Raw genomic sequence first — 22,613 nt, 5'->3', positions numbered from 1 at the left:
CATGGCAAACAGGTCCAGGGTGACGGGTCAGACCAAGAGCGGTTCAGAAGACCCTTATGGATTTTTTAAAACCAAGGCCAGTTACGTCGCCCGGATTGGCGCTACCGGGGCCCCACCCTGGAGCCAGGCCTGGGGTGGGTGCCCGACGGCGAGCGCCTGGTGGCCGGGCCTTTCCCACGGGGGCCCGGCCGGGCACAGCCCGAAGGAGCGACGTGGGGGCCGTCCTCCGTGGACCCACCACCCGCAGGAGGATCCGTAGGGGCGGTGCAGAGAGATCTGGGCGGCAGTCGAAGGCAGGGGCCGGCGACCAGATCTCCGGACACAGAAACTGGCTCTAGGGACATGGAATGTCACTTCGCTGGGGAAGGAGCCTGAGCTTGTGCGGGAGGTTGAGCGTTACCGGCTAGATATAGTCGGCCTCGCCTCCACGCACAGCCTGGGCTCTGGAACCCGTCTCCTCGAGAGGGCTGGACACTCCATTTCTCTGGCGTTGCCGGCGGGGAGAGGCGCGGGCTGGTGTGGGCCTGCTCATAGCCCCACAGCTCAGCCGTCACGTGTTGGAGTTTACCCCAGTGAACGAGAGGGTCGCGTCCCTCCGCCTACGGGTGGGGGACAGGTCTCTCACTGTTGTGGCGGCCTACGGGCCGAACAGCAGTGCAGAGTACCAGGCCTTCTTGGAGTCCCTGGGAGGGGTACTAGACAGTGCACCGCCCGGGGACTCCGTTGTTCTACTGGGGGACTTCAACGCCCACGTGGGCAACGACAGTGACACCTGGAGAGGGGTAATCGGAAGGAACGGCCCCCCTGATCTGAACCCGAGCGGTGTTCAGTTGTTGGACTTCTGTGCTAGTTACAGTTTGTCCATAACTAACACCATGTTCAAGCACAAGGGTGTCCATCAGTGCACGTGGCACCAGGACACCCCTAGGCGGGAGGTCGATGATCGACTTTGTTGTCGTATCATCTGACCTCCGGCCGCGTGTCTTGGACACTCGGGTGAAGAGAGGGGCAGAGCTGTCAACCGATCACCACCTGGTGGTGAGTTGGATCCGCTGGCGGGGAGGAAGCCGGACAGACTTGGCAGGCCCAAGCGTATCGTGAGGGTCTGCTGGGAACGTCTGGCGGAGCCCTCTGTCAGCAGGGTCTACAACTCACACCTCCGGGAGAGCTTCTCCCAGATCCCGGGAGGTTGGGGACATTGAGTCCGAGTGGACCATGTTTTCCACCTCCATTGTCGATGCGGCGGCTCGTAGCTGTGGTCGCAAGGTTTCTGGTGCGTGTCGCGCGGCAATCCCGAACCCGGTGGTGGGCGCCGAAGTAAGGGATGCCGTCAGGCTGAAGAAGGAGTCCTATCGGGCCTTGTTGGCTCGTGGGACTCCCGAGGCAGCTGACGGGTAACGGCAGGCTAAGCGTGCTGCAGCCCGTGCGGTCGCAGAGGCAAAAACTCAGGACTGGGAGAGGTTCGGAGAGGCCATGGAGGAGGACTATCGGTCGGCCTCAAAGAAATTCTGGCAAACCGTCCGACGGCTCAGGAGGGGGAAGCAGTGCTTCACCAACACCTTGTACGGTGCGGGTGGAGAGCTGTTGACCTCGACTGGGGATGTTGTCGGACGGTGGAAGGAATACTTTGAGGATCTCCTCAATCCCGCTGTCACGTCTTCCGAAGAGGAAGCGGAGGCTGGGGACCGGAGGCGGACTCATCCATCACCCTGGCCAAGTCACTGAGGTTGTTGGCAAGCTCCTTGGTGGCAAGGCTTCGGGGTGGATGAGATCCGTCCTGAGTATCTTAAGTCTCTGGATGTTGTGGGACTGTCTTGGCTGACACGTCTCTGCAACATCGCGTGGCGGTCTGGGACAGTGCCTCTGGACTGGCAGACCGGGGTGGTGGTCCCTCTGTATAAGAAGGGGGACCGGAGGGTGTGTTCCAATCACAGAGGGATCACACTTCTCAGCCTCCCCGGTAAGGTCTATTCCAGGGTACTGGAGAGGAGAATTAGTCCGATAGTCGAACCTCGGATTCAGGAGGAGCAGAGTGGTTTCGGCCCGGTCGTGGAACACTGGACCAGCTCTATACTCTCCATCGGGTGCTCGAGGGTTCATGGGAGTTTGCCCAACCAGTCCACATGTGCTTTGTGGATCTGGAGAAGGCATTCGACCGTGTGCCCCGGGGCGCTTTGTGGGGAGTGCTCTGGGAGTATGGGGTCCGGGGCCCTTTGCTAAGGGCTGTCCGGTCCCTGTATAACCGGAGCAGGAGCTGTGTTCGCATTGCCGGCAGTAAGTCAGACCTGTTCCCGGTGCATGTTGGACTCCGCCAGGGCTGCCCTTTGTCACCGGTTCTGTTCATAATTTATATGGACAGAATTTCTAGGCGCAGTCAGGGGCGGAGGGTGTCCGGTTTGGGAACCACAGGATCTCATCTCTGCTGTTTGCAGATGATGTCGTTCTGATGGCTTCTTCAAACCGGGACCTGCAGCATGCACTGGGACGGTTTGCAGCCGAGTGCGAAGCAGCTGGGATGAGAATCAGCTCTTCCAAATCTGAGGCCATGGTTCTTGACCGGAAAAAGGTGGTTTGCTCTCTTGGCGTGGGTGGGGAGTCCTTGCCTCAAGTGGAGGAGTTTAAGTATCTCGGGGTCTTGTTCACGAGTGAGGGACGGATGGAGCGTGAGATTGACAGGCGGATCGGTGCAGCGTCTGCAGTGATGTGGGCGCTGTATCGGACCGTTGTGGTAAAGAAGGAGCTGAGTCGAAAGACAAAGCTCTCGATTTACCGGTCAATCTACGCTCCTGCCCTCACCTATGGTCATGAGCTTTGGGTAGTGACCGAAAGGACAAGATCGCGGATACAAGCGGCGAAATGGGCTTCCTCCGCCGAGTGGCTGGGCGCTCCCTTAGAGATAGGGTGAGGAGCTCAGTCACACGGGGAGCTCGGAGTAGAGCCGCTGCTCCTCCACGTCGAGAGGAGCCAGCTGAGGTGGCTAGGGCATCTGATCCGGATGCCTCCTGGACGCCTCCTCGGGAGTGTTCTGGGCATGTCCCACCGGGGGCGGCCCCGGGAAGACCCAGGACACGCTGGAGGGACTATGTCTCTCGGCTGGCCTGGGAACGCCTCGGGATCCCCCCGGAGGAGCTGGAGGAAGTGTCTGGGGCGAAGGAAGTCTGGGAGTCCCTGCTTAGACTGCTGCCCCCGCGACCCGGCCCCGGATAAGCGGAAGAAGATGGATGGATGGATGGATGGATGGACGGTTTCTGAATGATATCAGGCCTGTGGAGCCAAACTCACAGCACATGTGACAGGTAGAGAGTGACGTCAGCAAAATCAGGACTCACCTGGGATGTTTTCACCTGATCTGTCCTTTAAGATGGGATCTAAAAGGGAAACAAAACACATGTTAGAGTGTTTGTGAAATATCATCAACTTGGCAGACAGGTAATACTGTGGAAAAAATCTGAGTGGGCTGAAATTTCATTGTGCAGAGTGAAATAATCTGCAATGTGTCGCAAACATGAAGCCTGTCTGACAGAGAGGTGATCACTCCAGATGTGGCTGCAGCGCTGTGGGGACGAGGCCCTGCCAGATGTGGATTCTGACCACTTGACAAAAGTCCATCTGGGACTCTTAAAGCAGTCGCATCAGTAAGTGAGCGGCCATCTTTACCTGTTTAATGAAAGCACTCACCAACAACAAGAAGCCGAATGTGGAATGTTTGATTTGGCTGAAGACGAGGAAAAGCACAGGTGTAGTCTCCGCTGTCGGTCACACTCGTGTTTCTGATTTTTATGGAGGCGTCGCCGAGCTTCAGTTCATCTGGAAAATGTGAGACTCGACCTTCGAACTGCTCATCTTGACCTGCGCGGCCGTTATTGTAATGATCCCCTGCATCATACAGGAAAACCTCCTTCTGATCATCTTTCCTCCAGTCAAAGAGGTTATCCGTAATGTTCTCCTTGGTGCTGAGCGAACAGGGTAAAGTAACATCACTCCCTACTTCCACTCTGATGACCTTTGACCCTGGAAGATAAAAACATGTATTAATCAGTGCGTTTACATGCAGAGTCATTAAGTTCAGACAGACATATGGAAGTTTGTTGTTGTCAACTCATGAGAAGAAACTTTTCTTGTTTTTGGCCTTGTAGCACATTGTCCTCCAGACTGCATATCTGCACTCGTTTACATTTTACTTTCTTACATATATTCATAGTTCAAGATCTGGAGTTTTTTTATATTTCTTTTTTCACACAAAAGTCTTTTGGCACCAACTTGAGAGCAGCCTCACTCATTAATAATGAATAACATTGAACTCTCTCTCTTTTCCAGGTGATGACGAACATCAGCTCTGACTCAGTTAATCAGACTGTCTCTGTCTGTCCACTCAACACTAATAAGCAGGAAGAGGAAGACAGAGAGGAAACACGAGAGAGCGACGAGGAAAACGCAGAACTGAAGTCAAACTGAATTCACTTCCTAATGATTTGTAAGTCTAGTAAGTAAAAAGACAACAACACCAAACCTCTGAACTCCACTCAGACAGCGGGAACACAGATTTCATCATGTAAACTGCAGACAGGAGCTCAGAATTAGGTAGGGAAGGTAGGGACACGTCCCTGCCAACATCCAGCCACTACTGAATCCCTCGCAATAACTCTGATTAAAATGCTGCAGTGTTTCCTGGCAGTCTGCAGGTATTTCCACCTGTAAAAGTTTGGACTGCAGTGCGGCGTCTCTCCTCTGAGCGGCAGCTCTGTGTCTGTCTCTGCGTCCCCCTCGCTTAGAGACACCTTTGCTCTGTTTGGGTCTCGCTACTCTTTACTTGAGTATTTTCAATTCATGCTACTTTATACTTCACTGCATTTCAGAGGTAAATATTTTACTTTTTACTGCACTACATTTATCAAGAGATATAGTTACTTTGATCTTACATACAAAACATGTGATCAACTTATAAATATATTTCTTATGATACTTTTTCTACATTAAGCATGTTTTAAGTAAGTTAGTCTGATACTTTATATACTTTTGATATATACAGTATATCTTTATATACTTTTACTGAAGTGGACTTTTGAATGCAGGACTTTGACTTGTAACAGTATTTTTACGTTGTGGTTTTGCTGCTTTTACTGAAGTACAGAATCTGAGTGCTTCTTCCACCACTGACTACTGCCCAGCGCTGTGAAGATTAAAATCCTGATGTGCTTCTTGGTGGTGGGTCGGCTCTACAGTTATTGGGGCACAATGGGAGCGGAGCAGGGCCGGCCGATATGGCTTATAAATAGATATTTTCAGGCTAAAATGCTGCGATATACGAAATATATCTTGATATACATGTTCTCTAAAATAACACAGTGAATTCTCCAATAGTGCAAGGATGATGATCTTATAGACCATGATGCATTGCTGTAGATTAAACTACCCAACAGGATATAAAGCAGTTAAAATGAGCTCAACCTTAAACATCTGCAGCAGTAAAATGCAACAGACACATTAATGCAGCAGGAATATTAATCCAGAAACATCAGATATAATAAAACACTGACAGGAGCGTTTTACTGCACAACTTTTACTTGTAGTGGAGTATCTTCACAGTGGGGCTGGTGTTAGTACTTTTGGATAAGTAATGGACCTGAATGCTTCTTCCACCTCTGGTTAGCTCACCCACAGCCTGACTGCACCTGGCTGTTACCTGCCGAGCCTTCCCCTTTAAGGCAGGCGGCCTTGTGGGTAACCAGCGGTGTTGCTGTGAAAGTGAGCTGATTGATCGCGTTTCTCTTGTGATTTTTCCATCACTCCTGAAGTCAGCTGTTAACTAGCTGCTGTTCACAGTCTGGACCAACTGCTGCCAGGAGAGACGCAGGAGTAACGTCACATAAACAGGGACTTTATTTATTTTCTGTGGCAGCAAACAACACGCAGCCGTTCACTGACTATTATACTGCAGCCTGAGCTCAGCTGCGCACTTTATGGCTGACTAAAGTAACGAAACTGCCCCTCAGACCAGCGGAAACACCGAACACTTGAATATGGTGACGTGGTCATCTGTTATATCGCACATGAATTGATATTCTTATATATTCATGATTTCTGAATCCAACGTTCAGCATACAATCCTTTCAGAAGATCTCTCATTGGCTTCTGCTGCTTTAATAGTCAGAATTACTACAATTAGAAAATGATAATTAATGTTTGAAACTTGCAGCTAAAACCTGAATAAATTTTAAATATTTTTCACGGCTGCAGGGTGTGTCTAACTTATTTTTCATTTAAAGAAATGTATTAACTTCATAAAAATAAACAGCGTTCATATTACTGTAGTGTAAACAGAAAACACTGTTAAGACTTTAGAAAACATATTTGAAATACTAATATTTTAAGATAACTTCGTAGCAGAACAAATTATGCTAAAAGTTGAGGGCTGTCTAAATGTTTTGGTTGTATATTCAGTGATAAAGCTTTAAGCGTGTTTACTGTGCTGAGAGAAGTCGAGAGCAGAGGTTTTGCTTGTCAGGTTGTTGCTTCATTAACTGGAGAAGAAAGTCAAGTTCAACCTGTTTCCACTCAGAACTTCTGCTGTCAGGAAGCTGCAGGCAGAATCACACATCTGGCTGTAAATCACAGCTGTATATCTCACTATGCCGCCATTTTGTGTCCTCTGTGCGACAGCCTTATGCTAATATCACACAGCGCCTGTGATTGGTTCAAAGCCTATATGTGCCTCCATGGTGTCACATTATTACCAGGAACTATCATTGTTTCTATTCAGAGTTAAAGTCTGGTCCTGGTTTTTAGTCTGAGTTCAGTTTCTAGTTAAGAAATGAAAGAATAAAATCCTCAGTGACTAAAATCTAACCTACATCTCTGAGTGTCCTCATGTTGTTTGTGATGTGATTCATGTGTGACTTGGCTGCTGTAACTCTGCAGTTTCCCACTGGGATCAATAAAGTTCTCTCTCTGATCTATTGATCTAATCACAGCTAATAAACCTTCAGAGAGCCTCGGTGTGTTTTGGTGGCACATGTGACACAATAATTCTTCAAGTTCAGAACCTTTTCTCTTTTCACTTGTGGCACAAAAAAAGTCACTGATTCTAATGACTTCAGTCTCTAAATCGCCCTCGTGAGGCGTTTTCATGCCGATCCTCAGGATCAGGCTGCAGCAGCCATTTAGAAACCTACTACTGCGTGAAGTTTACTAAATTCCTGTGTGTGTTTGTGTGACTGATCTCAGAGTTTACTCCAAACTCCAGCTCTTTCTGTTGTTTCCCTCCAGACCCTCTCATTCTTCCTCCTCTCTCTGTAGATTCAGGAAGTGGAGTCTCAGAGTCTCAGTTTAATGTGACTTCATCCCAATTTGCTTTGTGTTCAGCCTCAACACATTTAAACATGTTTGAAAACTAGTAACACAGAAATAATTACAATTATTTAAATGTTAAACCACCAGTAGGAAGAATCTCACCACTGATAAACACGTAGGTCTCAGTATAAATCTGATGGTTGATGTCCTCCTGTGTGGCTACACAGCGATAGCGGTCGGTCTTGGTCACATTAGTTTGGAGGATGATGTTGTAGCGACTTCCTCTTTCTGAGACCTGTGGTTCTTCAGCAGGAAGGATGTTTCCAGCACTGTCCTGCCACTCTACTTTAGGTTTTGGAGCGCCTTGAACCTCACACTGCAGCAGCGACCAGTCCTTCGTTTGATCAAGTATCGTGACAGACGGCTCTGGAGCTGCACCTGTGAACATTATAGAAACAATAGATTACGTAAGAGAATTCCAGCTTTACAAATGTAACATTGGGATGTTTTTGTTGATCCATTCTCTGCTTGTAAATGTTGATTAGAGCGTGTTTAAGACTGAAGAAAAACAAACCGAAAGAAATTAAAAAAGCACAATATGAGCCTTAGTTTCACCTCCCTGCATTGTTAGATAGGACATGATGATATTTCAAACATTTGTAACTTCTACCAAAAGTTTGGTAACTATTTACAACTGCAAACACTATTTCTGACTCATATCATGACAGAAGCACAGACACAGTGAAGACGTTTGGACGACTCTACATTTGAAATGACATCACATGAAATGTGTTTTCTGATGTGTAGACAATATTTTCTGTTAAACTAAAGAAATATTTTTAAAAAAGTGTTATAAAATATGGAACATAGGGTCAAATGCATGTGCACCCCTTGTGTTATCAGGGCTTAATTGTGTCAGTGATACCTGCACTCAGTGGCCACTTTATTAGGTACACCTGTACAATCTAATGCAACACTACTGTTCTGCCATTAAGTTTACTTTATTATGCCGTTAATGTTCAGTGTTTGTTTATACGCTGTCACAGAGGTGTTAGTTAAATTATATGTTTTAGCACTGAGGTCACAGTGGTGGTGTTGTGGACTGCATTATATTCAGGTGTTTCTAATATTCTGCCCCCCTCATGTTTGTAAATAAGACGACAGAAAATTAGAAACACCTCTCAGTATAATGTAGTCCAGCACACCACCTTTACCTGTGAGCTCAGTAATAAACATTATATTATAAACTCTGTAAGAAAGTATAATTTATAGCAGAGCTGTTGAAGTGAATGACAATAGACTGTCCAGGTGTACCTAATAAAGTGGCCACTGAGTGTATTTGATCAACAGTCTCATGCTGCCAGGAAGGAAAACTTATTATTTCTTTTGTAGCAGCAGCTGATGAAAGATTTCACTGCAGTGTTTTATATTTGGTCAAAAAGGAAGGAGCATTATCATTTATTTTCTCTTTAAAACTACAAGTTTGTTCATGTTTTACAATTTGAATTTATCCATCACTAATTATTTTACATGAACCAAATCAGCTCCAAATGAGACAAGAGGTGAACTGTTGTGTAAAACATGAGTTGTGTCCAAACTATTTCCTGAGATTCATACAATATTTTGTATTGCACTAAAATATAAAAACTGAAATATGAAACATGTTTTAAAAGCAAACAAACCTCTTGTTTCATAAACTGTATCAGTGAGAAATTTCGTTGTGCTGCTCAGATCTCAGATTCAGGTCTGAGACACTGACAATGTTTAAGGTACTTCTACTTTGAGTATTTCCAATTTATGCTACTTTATACTTTTACTTCACTACATTTCAGAGGGAAATATTGTACTTTTCACTGCACTACATTTACCAGACAGATAGTTACTTTGATCTTCCATATAAAACATAACATAAATACAAAACTTAAATATAATACTTTTACTTTTTTAAATACCTTTTAAGTAAGTTAGGCTGATACTTTATATACTTTTACTCAAGTGGACTTCTGAATGCAGGACTTTGACTTGTAACAGTATTTTTACGTTGTGGTTTTGCTGCTTTTACTGAAGTACAGAATCTGAGTGCTTCTTCCACCACTGACTACTGCCCAGCGCTGTGAAGATTAAAATCCTGATGTGCTTCTTGGTGGTGGGTCGGCTCTACAGTTATTGGGGCACAATGGGAGCGGAGCGATACACAATCTGGCTCAACAAACTCTGGAGCCCCAATCAGAGATAACGGGTATCACGACGGTGGTTATCAACTTCATTTGTAAACCCAGGCTTTCAGGCTTGAGGCTCTGTGCACGTTCCCATAAAAGAGGCAATCTGAGCGTCATTTGACTCTTCTTCAGCACAAAATGGACCAGCCCTGTCTCCTAGAAATTACATTTACAGTGGTGTGAAAAAGTGTTTGCCCCCTTCCTCATTTCTTTTTTTTTTTTGCATGTTTGTCACACTTAAATGTTTCAGATCATCAAACTAATTTAAATATTAGTCAAAGATAACACAAGTAAACACAAATTGCAGTTTTTAAATGAAGGTTGTTATTAAGGGAAAACAAAATCCAAACCTACATGGCCCTATGTGAAATAGTGATTGCCCCCCCTGTTAAAACATAACTTAACTGTGTTTTATCACAACTGAGTTCAGTTTCTCTAGCCACACCCAGGCCTGATTACTGCCACACCTGTTCTCAATCAAGAAATCACATAAATAGGACCTGCCTGACAAAGTGAAGTAGACGGAAAGATGGCGGCAGCATCAGCAGGCCGAGATCGGAAAAATAGTAGTCGAAAGTTTACGGGAAAAACAAGTCGAAGTGGAAATATCTTTTGTGAGGCGGTTGAGCACGACTGTTGAATGGATGGAATGGATCAGAGGTAGGTAATGCTAGTTGGGCTGATATGGATTGTAATGATGAGAGAGATGAGAATGAGGGGGAAGTAGGGAGATTGATACATATCAATCAAGATAAAGGGAGTAAAAGAGCTAGAAGTGATAATGAAGGGAAATCGGAGAATGAAGATGACGAGATAAAGGGAAATCAAAGAGAAAGACCTGACAAGTACACAATCATAGTAAGATTTAATGAGAAATTGCAAAGTGACATGAAGAAAATCAACCCATTTACTTTGACAACAGCCAATTAGGAACCAGAGCAGGAAAAAAGATCAAATGACAGGGTGTACGTGGATAAAAGAGACCTGGTTACATTCATTGCAGGTGTTATTAATAGTACTTCGGATGTTAAATCCAAAAACGATAAAATTCAGCTAGTAGTTAAAGCAGCGGTGAATCACCTTGGGTTAATAGGACTGACGTGGGAAGAGGTGAGGGAAAACCTTGCCATTCAGTCAAGTCAGGATGTACCATGGGTTGGTTAATCTTAATTATGGTAATCCTCCTACAATGGAATGCCAGGAGTTTACTGGCTAATGGTCAGGAATTCAAACACTTCATTAAAACACTGGCAGTGAAACCAGACATAATCTGTGTTCAAGAAACTTGGCTGAAACCAAACTTAGATTTTATAATTTATCGATATTCAGGGATAAGGAAAGAGAGATCTTGGAAAAGGCGGGGGTTGTGCTACATTTATGAAGCAAGGAATTCCATATAGACAGCTGGGTGTGGGAGATGATCAGGAATGTGTAATGGTGGAAATATGGGATGGGATGGATGGGGGGGGGTTATTATAATCCCTGCAAAAGTTTGGATCGGAATAACTTATTGACAATACAAGGTCAAGACAAAAATAAAGTGGTATGGTGCGCAGACTTTAATGCTCACAGTACAGTGTGGGGAAGCTATCATACTGACTCAAATGGAAGGGTAACTGAAGAGTTGATGGAGGATAGAAAGAGGGGGGAAAAAGAGAAAGAGGGGGAAAAAAGGCCAGGTGATGGAAGTCCAAAATGGATATTTGAGAAGGCAGACTGGGACAAGTTCCAGATATTGAATGAGGAGGCGATAATGAGGATCAAGGTATCTGAAGATGTCGATGAGCTGAATAATCAGTTTACATCAGCAAATATAATAGCAGCAGAGAGTTCTATTGCAAAAAATAAAAATAGGAAGAAGAGAAAATTATCAGAGTGGGTTTAGGAAAGGTAGGAGTACCATGGACGCAGTTGTTAGACTAGAAAGTGAAATAAGGAAAGCCCAGGAAAATAAAGAGGCAGTAATTGCAGTGTTTTTGGATATAGAAAAAGCTTACGATATGATGTGGAAGGAGGGAGTTCTAATTAAGTTACACAAGTTGGGGATTGGAGGGAGAGTTTTCAATTGGATAAAAGATTTTTTGTGCGAAAGGAATATCCAAGTAAGAATAGGATCAGAACTGTCAAATCAGTATACTCTAGAAAATGGTACACCTCAAGGTAGTGTAGTAAGCCCACTACTATTCATAATAATAATTGATATATTTTTAAAGATTCCAGCTGATATAGGTAGGTCACTTTTTGCAGACGATGGGGCTCTGTGGAAGAGGGGGGAAAAATATGGATTATGCAGTTAGGAAAGTGCAAGGAGCTGTAGATAAAGTGGTGGAGTGGGGGAAAGAATGGGGATGTACAGTAGTTTGCAAAAGTATTCATACCCCTGGAACTTTTTCACATATTGTCACGTCACAACCACAAACTTAAATATTTTTTAATTTGCATTTTATGTGAATAAGTAACAATAGTACATAATTGTGAAGTAGAAAGAAAATTATACATCGTTTCCAGATTAAAAAAAATAAAAACACAAAACTGAAAAGTGCAGCGTGCAAAAGTATTCAGCCCCCCTAAGTCAATACTTTGTGGAACCGCCTTTTGCTGCAATTACAGCTTCAAGTCTTTTGGGGTTTGTCTCCACCAGCTTTGCACACCTACAGACTGAAATTTTTGCCCATTCTTCCTGGCAAAACAGTTCAAGCTCTGTCAGATTTGATGGAGACCGTTTGTGAACTGCAGTTTTCAGATCTTGCCACAGATTCTCAATTGGATTTAGGTCCGGACTTTGACTCGGCCATTCTAACACATGAATATGTTTTGTTTTAAACTATTCCATTGTCGCTTTGGCTTTGTTTAGGATCGTTGTCCTGCTGGAAGGTGAACCTCCACCCCAGTCTGAAGTCTTTTGCAGACTCCAACAGGTTTTCTTCCAAGATTGCCCTGTATTTAGCTCCATCCATCTTCCCATCGACTCTGACCAGCTTCCCTGTTCCAGCTGAAGAAAAGCACCCCCACAGCATGATGCTGCCACCACCGTGTTTGACTGTGGGGATGGTGTGTTCAGAGTGATGTGCAGTGTTAGTTTTCCTCCACACGTAGCGTTTTGCTTTTAAGCCAAAAAGTTCAATTTTGGCCTCATCAGACCAGAGTACCTTCTGCCACATGTATGCTGTGTCCTCCAAATGACTTCTAGCGAACTGTAAACGAGACTTCTCATGGTTTTCAACAATGGCTTTCTTCTTGCCACTCTTCCATAAAGACCAGAATTGTGTAGCGCACGACTAATAGTTGTCCTGTGAACAGATTCCCCCACCTGAGCCGAGGATCTCTCCAGAGTCACCATGGGCCTCCTGACTGCATCTCTGATGAGTGCTCTTCTTGTTCGTTCTGTAAGTTTTGGTGGACGGCCATGTCTGGGTAGGTTTGCAGTTGTGCCATACTCTTTCCATTTCTGGATGATGGATTGAACAGTGCTCCTTGAGATTTTCAATGCTTGGGAAATCTTTTTATATCCAAGCCCCGCTTTAAACTTCACCACAACTTTTTCTCTGACCTGTTTGATGTGCTCCTTTGACTTAATTTTGTGGTTTGCTCCCCAACACTCTCTAAACTTCTGCCATTTTGTGTTGCTCATTCACGTAAAATGCTAAGAAAATGTATTTAAATTTGTGGTTGTGACGTGACAATATGTGAAAAAGTTCCAGGGGTATGAATACTTTTGCAAGCCACTGTAGATTCTCAGTGGAAAAAAGCCAAAGTGTTTTCTTTACTAATAAAGAATAGATGAAAGACTGAAAATAAGGATGTATGGGAAAGAGAGAGAGAGAGAGAGCAGGAACATTCAAATTCCTGGGGGTGCTTTTTGATTCCCGTTTAACATGGGCAGATCATATTAGAAGAATAGTGGAAAAAAGTAATAAATGTAATGAGATGCTTGACTGGTAGAGAATGGGGGGGCAAGTTGCCAAGCATTGAAAAGAGTTTATGTGTCCCTGATAAGATCTACGGTGGACTATGGCAGTATAGTGTATACATCAGCAGATAGATCCCATTTAAAATAATTGGATGTGATTCAGGCTCAGGCGTTGAGAGTGTGTAGTGGAGCTTTTAAGACATCGCCTGTCTCAGCTATCCAAGTAGAGGTAGGAGAGATGCCACTGGAACTAAGGAGACGGCATATAATAGCAAATTACTGGGTTAACTTGCAGGAGCATAATGACTCGCACCCCACAAGAGAAGTGCTGAAGGAATGCTGGAGGAAAGAAAGAAGTAAAAAGGACAACTTTGGTCATATAGGGAATAAAACAGCAAAAGAGCTCGGGGCATCTGATATGAAAATCAGCTCTTCAGTAGTAGAATATTTAAGTGACAAACACTTATTCCCTCAGCTGAGACTCTGCAGCACAGAGAGAACATTGTCAGGACAAGAGACAGCGAGAGGGCGACGCTTTTTACAGCCGATTTAAGCAGAAACCCCACACAACACAAACCTCCTCCGGTCGAGGTCGTGTTTTCAGCATCAGTTACCATGGTGATCTAGCAGGTTAAAGAGAGCCACCTTCGTGACACTGAAGACTCCGGCTTAAGGTTCAACGTAACTGCTAACCTCGCTTCGGAGTACACCCCACTGGTGACAACCAGTTATAATAACAACAATAAAGAGCCGATATGGCGATGTTGCTGCGATATTGTTCATTCTGTCATTTGTAAGAAGTCCAATCTGCCTGCCGATGGTGTTATCTTTTGGAGTTTGTTGGGTTGAGCTGCCAGTTATGTTAATATTGTTTCTGCTGTTTATTTTAGGTATGGAGGTAAATTAGTGTAACTCGGTTTCTTTGATTAGGTTATATATTATTTAAAGAATAAATGATTGTGTATGAAACTCACTTTGTGTGTCACAGTTGATTATATTATGAAATTTGTATCACTGTACTGAGCACTGTGTTATTATAATTATTCAGTGACATTGGAGAAGTTTTAGAGCGCTCTGTAGACATCTGCTGGAGATGCGCTGTACTGCACTTTCTAAAATATCTCAGAGCCACTTCTGTCTGTCATCCTAACATTTGACACAGACATTACAGACAAGCTGAGGGAGAGATCCTGTGAATTTCAGCCTGATAGCCCATATTATGACTGATTCACTGCATCTGAAAGACGAAGTGAAAGGAAAAAAACAAGAGCGCTTCTATTTTTTTCTATTATTTACCAATTCAATGACAGAAATGCACATAAATAAAATGAGCCCCAAGAGATTAAGATGGGACCTAAAAGGGAAAACAAAACACATGTTAGAGTGTTTGTGAAATATCAACTTGGCACATACAATTCTTCCTTTTAGCTCACAAAAGCTCACAGTGGAATCTATATTTTATTTTTGGAAAATGTTTAAGAATATGATTTGTTTTGCTGTGAAACAACAGGTCTGGTCACGATTTCTGAATCTGAATTCAACCTTCAGCATAAAATCCATTCAGAAGATCTCTCATCAGCTTCTGCTGCTTTAATAGTCAGAATTACTACAATTAGAAAATGATAATTAATGTTTGAAATTTGTAGCTAAAAATTTAATGAAAACTGAACCACATAAGAAATCTTTTATTAATCATTTTTACGGATGCACGGCGTGTTTGTAACTTATTTTTATTTAAAGAAATGTATTAACTTCATAAAAATAAACAGCGTTCATATTACTGTAGTGTAACAGAAAACACTGAACTCCTGGTTTCAGGCTCAGACAGAGGAGGAGGATTCCTGCCCAGACTTAGAAACCAGGATGTGGACAGTTTCTCTGTTGCTTCATCTCCATTTTCACTTCAAGTCCAAACCTGATGCTGCATTTTATTTCTGCTTGTAATCAACCAACACGCTGCTGCAGTGAATTAAGTGTAAAGAAGCTACATTTCTACCAACACGTTTGTCATCTGGGACCCTCACTGCAATGCAATGGGTGCTAATTACAAGTTTCCATTGTCCAGTAAAAGCCGCAGGTCCAAAGCCGATATGTGCCTCCATGGTGTCACATTATTACCAGGAACTATCATTGTTTCTATTCAGAGTTAAAGTCTGGTCCTGGTTTTTAGTCTGAGCTCAGTTTCTAGTTAAGAAATGAAAGAATAAAATCCTCAGTGACTAAAATCTAACCGACATCTCTGAGTGTCCTCATGTTGTTTGTGATGTGATTCATGTGTGACTTGGCTGCTGTAACTCTGCAGTTTCCCACTGGGATCAATAAAGTTCTCTCTCTGATCTATTGATCTAATCACAGCTAATAAACCTTCAGAGAGCCTCGGTGTGTTTTGGTGGCACATGTGACACAATAATTCTTCAAGTTCAGAACCTTTTCTCTTTTCACTTGTGGCACAAAAAAAGTCACTGATTCTAATGACTTCAGTCTCTAAATCGCCCTCGTGAGGCGTTTTCATGCCGATCCTCAGGATCAGGCTGCAGCAGCCATTTAGAAATCTACTACTGGGTTTGTGTGTGAAGTTTACTAAATTCCTGTGTGTGTTTGTGTGACTGATCTCAGAATTTACTCCAAACTCCAGCTCTTTCTGTTGTTTCCCTCCAGACCCTCTCATTCTTCCTCCTCTCTCTGTAGATTCAGGAAGTGGAGTCTCAGAGTCTCAGTTTAATGTGACTTCATCCCAATTTGCTTTGTGTTCAGCCTGAACACATTTAAACATGTTTGAAAACTACTAACAAATAATTACAATTATTTAAATGTTAAACGACCACTTGGAAGAATCTCACCAGTGATATACATGTAGGTCACAACAGAAATCTGACGGTTGATTTCCTCCTGTGTGGATGAACACACATAGAGGCCGGTCTTAGTCACAGTAGTTTGGAGGGTGATGTTGTAGATGCCTCCTCTTTCTGAGGCCTGTGGTTCTCCAGCAGGAAGGATGTTTCCAGCTATGTCCTGCCAGTGTAGCTTTGGCTGTGGAGTAGCACCTTGAATCTCACACTGCAGCAGCGTCCCGTCCTTCGTTTCAAATATCTCGATGGACAGCGTTGCAGCTGCAACTGTGAACATTATAGAAACAACAGGTTACGTAAGAGAATTCCAGCTTTACAAATGTAACATTGGGATGTTTTGGGTGTTAATTAAATTATGTTTTAGCACTGAGGTCACAGTGGTGGTGTTGTGGACTGCATTATATTCAGGTGTTTCTAATATTCTGCCCCCCTCATGTTTGTAAGTAGGGTGGACAGAAAATTTGAAACACCTCTCAGTATAATGTAGTCCAGTACACCACCTTTATGTGTGAGTTCAGTAATAAACATTATATTATAAACTCTGTAAGAAAGTATAATTTATAGCAGAGCTGTTGAAGTGAATGACAATAGACTGTACTGGTGTACCTAATAAAGTGGCCACTGAGTGTATTTGATTAACAGTCAAAGATTTCATTGTAGTGTTTTATATTTGGTCAAAAAGGAAGGAGTATTATCATTTATTTTCTCTTTAAAACTACAAGTTTGTTCATGTTTTACAATTTGAATTTATCCATCACTAATTATTTTACATGAACCAAATCAGCTCCAAATGAGACAAGAGGTGAACTGTTGCGTAAAACATGAGTTGTATCCAAACTATTTCCTGAGATTCATACAATATTTTGTGTTGCACTAAAATATAAAAACTGAAATATGAAACATGTTTTAAAAGCAAACAAACCTCTTGTTTCATAAACTGTATCAGTGAGAAATTTCGTTCTCGTGCTGCTCAGATCTCAGATTCAGGTCTGAGACTCTGACTGACACTCAGATTAACAAACACATTTATAGACAAACTGTCACGCGTTAAGCGTCAAGCCGGGAAACAGGAGAGGACCCAAACGCAGACAGCAGGCAGAGCAGGTTCAGTTCAACAGCTTCAATGAAAACAAGGATCACTCAGGTTACAGGCAGGCAGTGGTCACAACCAGGTAAGCAGTCAAAAACAGGCAGACGAGTCCAACAGGGAGCCGGCAAAAACCACAAATCCATCAACGAAGGTACACCAGAAACAGAGCAGTGAGGTCGGGAAGCTTAACACACGTACAACAGCGACCTGACGCAGAACAGAGGAAGACGCAGACTGAACACACTCAGGTAGGGGAGACAACGAGACAGGTGAAAACAGTCACAGCAATCAAAGACAGGAAGCAAAACTACATGAGGGATGGAGAATATTTCAAAATAAAACAGGAAATAACCAAACACAAAACCATGACGTAGACAGACGGGGGTACAATTACTCAAATACTGTGCTTAAGTGAAATGTTTAAGGTACTTCTCCTTCACTGCATTTCAGAGGGAAATATTGTACTTTTTACTTCACTAAATAAAATCAGACAGATAGTTACTTTGATCTTACATACAAAACATAGGATGAACTTAAATATAATACTTTTTACTTTCGTTACTTTAAGTAAGTTTTAAGTAAGTTTTGCTGATACTTTATATACTTTGATATGTATATATATATACAGTATATCTTGATGTACTTTTACTCAAGTGGACTTCTGAATTCAGGACTTTGACGATTTTTACGTTGTGGTTTTGCTGCTTTTACTGAAGTACAGAATCTGAGTGCTTCTTCCAGCACTGCTGAAAACACCTGCAGGAAACTGGCTTCTTCTGGGTTTATTCCAGAAAGCAGCTTTAGTGAAAACTGAGGGAAACTCTGGGTTTTAGATCCAGAGGTCACTTAAACTCTGGATCAGTTACCATGATAACTTGAACTCTGGATCAGTTACCATGGTAACATGAACTCTGGATCAGTTGCCATGGTAAATGACTGTGAACCTAGCCTGCTCGTTACTGCACATGATGTGTAATCTCAGTTTAAAAGGGGAAAATCGGTATGAAGCTTTAGACACGTAGGATCAATGAATAATTATCTATCAGTCAGGATGTGATTGGTCGCACTGATGGAGCATAATTCCTGTAATATTGGAGATTATACGTTAATACTTCGGAGTGAGCAGGATCGTGCTGCAGCTGCAGGATGTAGTTAGAAAGTGAGTTTTGTAAATACGCTGCATTTAGTCTGAACGTGTTTTAACAGCATTTCAGTGACTTTGTATAAAGTTACTTCATCTGTTAAAGTAGCTGAAATAAAGCCACTGAATGATGTTGAGCCTAAGATCCAAACAGATGTCTACAATTTAAAATCTACTGTATTTTAACCTTGATGCCTTTTCAAGTGCAAACCACTAAACACATTATTACTGGATCAGATTGTGAGTTTACAATCATGTGTCGGTCTTTGATCGATATATTTTTTAACCCTCCAGCTGCTGGCCCCTGAGTTTTGTCAGATTACAGCTGAACAAATATATTTAAAATGTAAAGTAGGCTACGGCCTAACACACAGTCAGAGTCCACCACTTCATCATCCATTAAGCAAATGTAAGTCTGGTAAATGATGAATTAATGGGCAACACTGAATAAAACTTTATTGTGTTAACTTATTGACACTTTCATTTTTAGAGCCGATTTAAGCCGACTGCATATCTGCACTCGTTTACATTTTACTTTCTTACATATATTTATAGTTTAAGATCTGGAGTTTTTACCTTTTATATTTCTTTTTTCTAATCTTTATTTTTTCACACAAAAGTCTTTTGGCACCAACTTGAGAGCAGCCTCACTCATTAATAATGAATAACATTGAACTCTCTCTCTTTTCCAGGTGATGACGAACATCAGCTCTGACTCAGTTAATCAGACTGTCTCTGTCTGTCCACTCAACACTAATAAGCAGGAAGAGGAAGACAGAGAGGAAACACGAGAGAGCGACGAGGAAAACGCAGAACTGAAGTGAAACTGAATTCAGTTCCTAATGATTTGTAAGTCTAGTAAGTAAAAAGACAACAACACCAAACCTCTGAACTCCACTCAGACAGCGGGAACACAGATTTCATCATGTAAACTGCAGACAGGAGCTCAGAATTAGGTAGGGAAGGTAGGGACACGTCCCTGCCAACATCCAGCCACTACTGAATCCCTCGCAATGACTCTGATTAAAATGCTGCAGTGTTTCCTGGCAGTCTGCAGGTATTTCCACCTGTAAAAGTTTGGACTGCAGTGCGGCGTCTCTCCTCTGAGCGGCAGCTCTGTGTCTGTCTCTGCGTCCCCCTCGCTTAGAGACACCTTTGCTCTGTTTGGGACTGTCTCACTACTCCAGGAAGCTTCCCACTGAAGCGGCTGGGAGCTGCACTTTATCGGAGCTGCTGAAGGAAACATTTGTGTGGATTTGTGGTGAGATTTCTGCCTGATCACAAGTGTTTGCAGCTAGTTTCGGTTTCCCACCTCCGATGAAGAGCTGCGCAGAGCCGCTTCCCTAAACTGTGTCTCATGCAGTACAGTCCCACACGGGGCTCTGTGCCTGCCAGACGGTCTGAAGGGGATACTACCACAGCAGCAGGCAACAATGTCGGCTACTGCACAGCAGAGTACAGGGCAGGTCGAGTTTAAACATATTATGTCTTCATTCTCATGAAATCACGACTTTATCTACGGAGGGCCAAGGCACCAGCGACCCCGGTTTCCATCCAGGGGGTCAGTGTGGACATTGTAGAGGATTACAAGTACCTGGGAGTACACATGGACAATAAACTGGACTGGGCTAAGAACACTCAAGCTCTGTACAGGAAGGGCCAGAGCCGCCTCTATTTCCTGAGGAGGCTGAGGTCCTTCAACATCTGCCGGACGATGCTGAGGATGTTTTATGAGTCTGTGGTGGCCGGTGCTATCCTGTATGCTGTTGCATGCTGGGACAGCAGGCTGAGGGTAGCAGACGCTAACAGACTCAACAAACTGATCCGTAAGGCCAGTGACATTGTGGGGGTGGAGCTGGACTCTCTGGCGGTGGTGTCAGAGAGGAGGATGCTACATGCCATCTTGGACAGATGACTCATCCCCCCACAATGCACCACAGAGCGCCACAGGAAGTCATTCCTGCCTGTGGCCATCAGACTCTTTAACTCCTCCCTCTAAGTGTCAGTCTGTATGACCCTAAGTCATTAAACTGGACATTGATCATTAACATCTCTGCAATACTTGACATAATTGGGCAATATTCTGTGTTTAATACTCCTGTGCAATATACTCTGTTTTCAGTTTAATGTATTGATATTTATTCATACTTCTATTACTGCTGTGCAATATCTACCGTCTCATAATCATCTTAATAAGCTACACTAAACTTGACAGTTCATGCACTATTACTTACTACTTATATTACATTGTATTATTATACTGTACATACTTATCAACCTGTAAATCCACTTTGTATTTAATTTAACTTAGCTGTATTATGGTGTATTATATTTTGATTTGCACATCTCTTATTTCTTACTAGAAATAATTATCTCGTTGCGGATTTATTTTATTATTATTCCTATTTCTATTCTATTAGAACTTCTATTCCTGTGTGCACTGACGTGATAGTGAGCAGCTGTAACGAAAGAGTTTCCCCTCGGGGATCAATAAAGTATTTCTGATTCTGATGTTTAATGAAAGCACTCACCAACAACAAGCTGAATGTGGAATATTTGACTTGGCTGAAGACGAGGAAAAGCACAGGTGTAGTTTCCGCTGTCGGCCAATTTCGTCTTTCTGATGTTTATGGAGGCGTCGCCGAGCTTCAGTCTATCTGGAAAATGTGAGACTCGACCTTCGAACTGGTGAACTTGACCTGTTCGGACGTTGTTGTAATGATCCCCTGCTTCATACAGGAACAACTCCTTCTGACCATCTTTCTTCCAGACAAAGAGTTTATCCTCAATGTTCTCCTTGGTGCTGAGCGAACAGGGTAAAGTAACATCACTCCCTCGATTCACTTTGATGACCTTTGACCCTGGAAGATAAAAACATGTATTAATCAGTGCGTTTACATGCAGAGTCATTAAGTTCAGACAGACATATGGAAGTTTGTTGTTGTCAACTCATGACAGGCATGCTTTGTGTTTCCTGGCAGTCTGCAGGTATTTCCACCTGTAAAAGTTTGGACTGCAGTGCGGCGTCTCTCCTCTGAGCGGCAGCTCTGTGTCTGTCTCTGCGTCCCCCTCGCTTAGAGACACCTTTGCTCTGTTTGGGACTGTCTCACTACTCCAGGAAGCTTCCCACTGAAGCGGCTGGGAGCTGCACTTTATCGGAGCTGCTGAAGGAAACGTTTGTGTGGATTTGTGGTGAGATTTCTGCCTGATCACAAGTGTTTGCAGCTAGTTTCGGTTTCCCACCTCCGATGAAGAGCAGCGCAGAGCCGCTTCCCTAAGGGGGACAGAAGAACTTTTCCTGCTTCTTATTTGATTCTTCTTCTTATTTCCTGCTCAGTAAAAACCAACAGACCTCTCAGCAGCCCTCAGGTGGCGGACAAGAATTTCTACCACCTAGAATTTTTTAATTAGTAGTAATGTAATTGTAGTGTTAATATTAATAAATTAATAATAATAGGAATGACGGCTATAGGAATAATAATGAGAGTAATAGTAACAGAGTCAATAACAACAACTGTAGTAGTGGGTGTCGAGCAGGAACACGGGGGCAGCAGGTGGCCCACAACCACAAATCCAGACTCTGCAGCTCAGGAGGCAGAAATACCTGCTGAAAGCGACAGAAGGAGAGAAGAGAGAAGATGTTGCGTTAGTAACATGCAGTAATGGGATAAAAATGCATGCTGAGGGAGAGGGAGAGAGGTGCATCATGGGAAGTCTCCCGGCAGCAGCATAACTATGGGATGAGTGGGAGACCGAGGGGGCAGAGGGGAGGGGGGCGGAACAACTTTCCCTGCTTCTTATTTCATTCTTCTTCTTATTTCCTGCTCAGTAAAAACCAACAGACCTCTCAGCAGCCCTCAGGTGGCGGACAAGAGTTCAGATCTGATCAGAAATATCAGAGATGTGTCGCAACAATGAATCGGGTTTGACGCGAAGAAGCTTCGCTCGGAATCAGCGGCGCGTTTCTCTCAGCAGGACGGAGGCGACGCCCCGAACATCCGCTGCCAAAGACCGCTACATGGTCAACATCACAATACTGCGCAGCAGGTCTGTTAGAGACTGTAGTGAACCAGGAGGAGGCGGGCATGAAATGACTCCACCTGTGCTGCGGAGG

General features: G+C 43.5%; 1 protein-coding gene and 1 long non-coding RNA gene across 10 annotated transcripts in view; one reads left to right on the top strand and one right to left on the bottom strand.

Annotated features, from left to right (window-relative positions):
• LOC122869949 (CD276 antigen-like) overlaps window positions 1-22,613 on the bottom strand; it is a 61,474-nt gene that overhangs the window by 27,690 nt on the left and 11,171 nt on the right. For 4 of the 9 annotated variants that reach the window (XM_044183408.1, XM_044183448.1, XM_044183399.1 and 1 more), the window contains exons 2-6: window positions 21,031-21,360; window positions 16,260-16,535; window positions 7,453-7,728; window positions 3,679-4,011; window positions 3,330-3,368 (exon numbers count right to left, since the gene is read on the bottom strand). In XM_044183408.1, the coding sequence (XP_044039343.1) occupies window positions 3,330-3,368; window positions 3,679-4,011; window positions 7,453-7,728; window positions 16,260-16,535; window positions 21,031-21,360 (1,254 nt within the window). Of the gene's footprint in view, window positions 1-3,329; window positions 3,369-3,678; window positions 4,012-7,452; window positions 7,729-16,259; window positions 16,536-19,130; window positions 19,134-21,030; window positions 21,394-22,613 lie in introns of all 9 variants that reach the window. The other 5 variants (XM_044183426.1, XM_044183472.1, XM_044183437.1 and 2 more) reach the window with 5 other exon arrangements.
• On the top strand, window positions 4,018-22,599 carry LOC122870290. The gene is made up of 3 exons (XR_006376520.1): window positions 4,018-4,682; window positions 21,488-21,868; window positions 22,361-22,599. It is a non-coding gene; the product is annotated as an uncharacterized LOC122870290 (long non-coding RNA).

This window comes from Siniperca chuatsi, linkage group LG2 (genome assembly GCF_020085105.1).
Source record: "Siniperca chuatsi isolate FFG_IHB_CAS linkage group LG2, ASM2008510v1, whole genome shotgun sequence".
In the NCBI taxonomy this organism is placed as follows: Eukaryota; Metazoa; Chordata; class Actinopteri; order Centrarchiformes; family Sinipercidae; genus Siniperca; species Siniperca chuatsi.
Note: the sequence above shows the minus strand (reverse complement) of the source record. Positions and strands in the feature narration are given on the sequence as shown.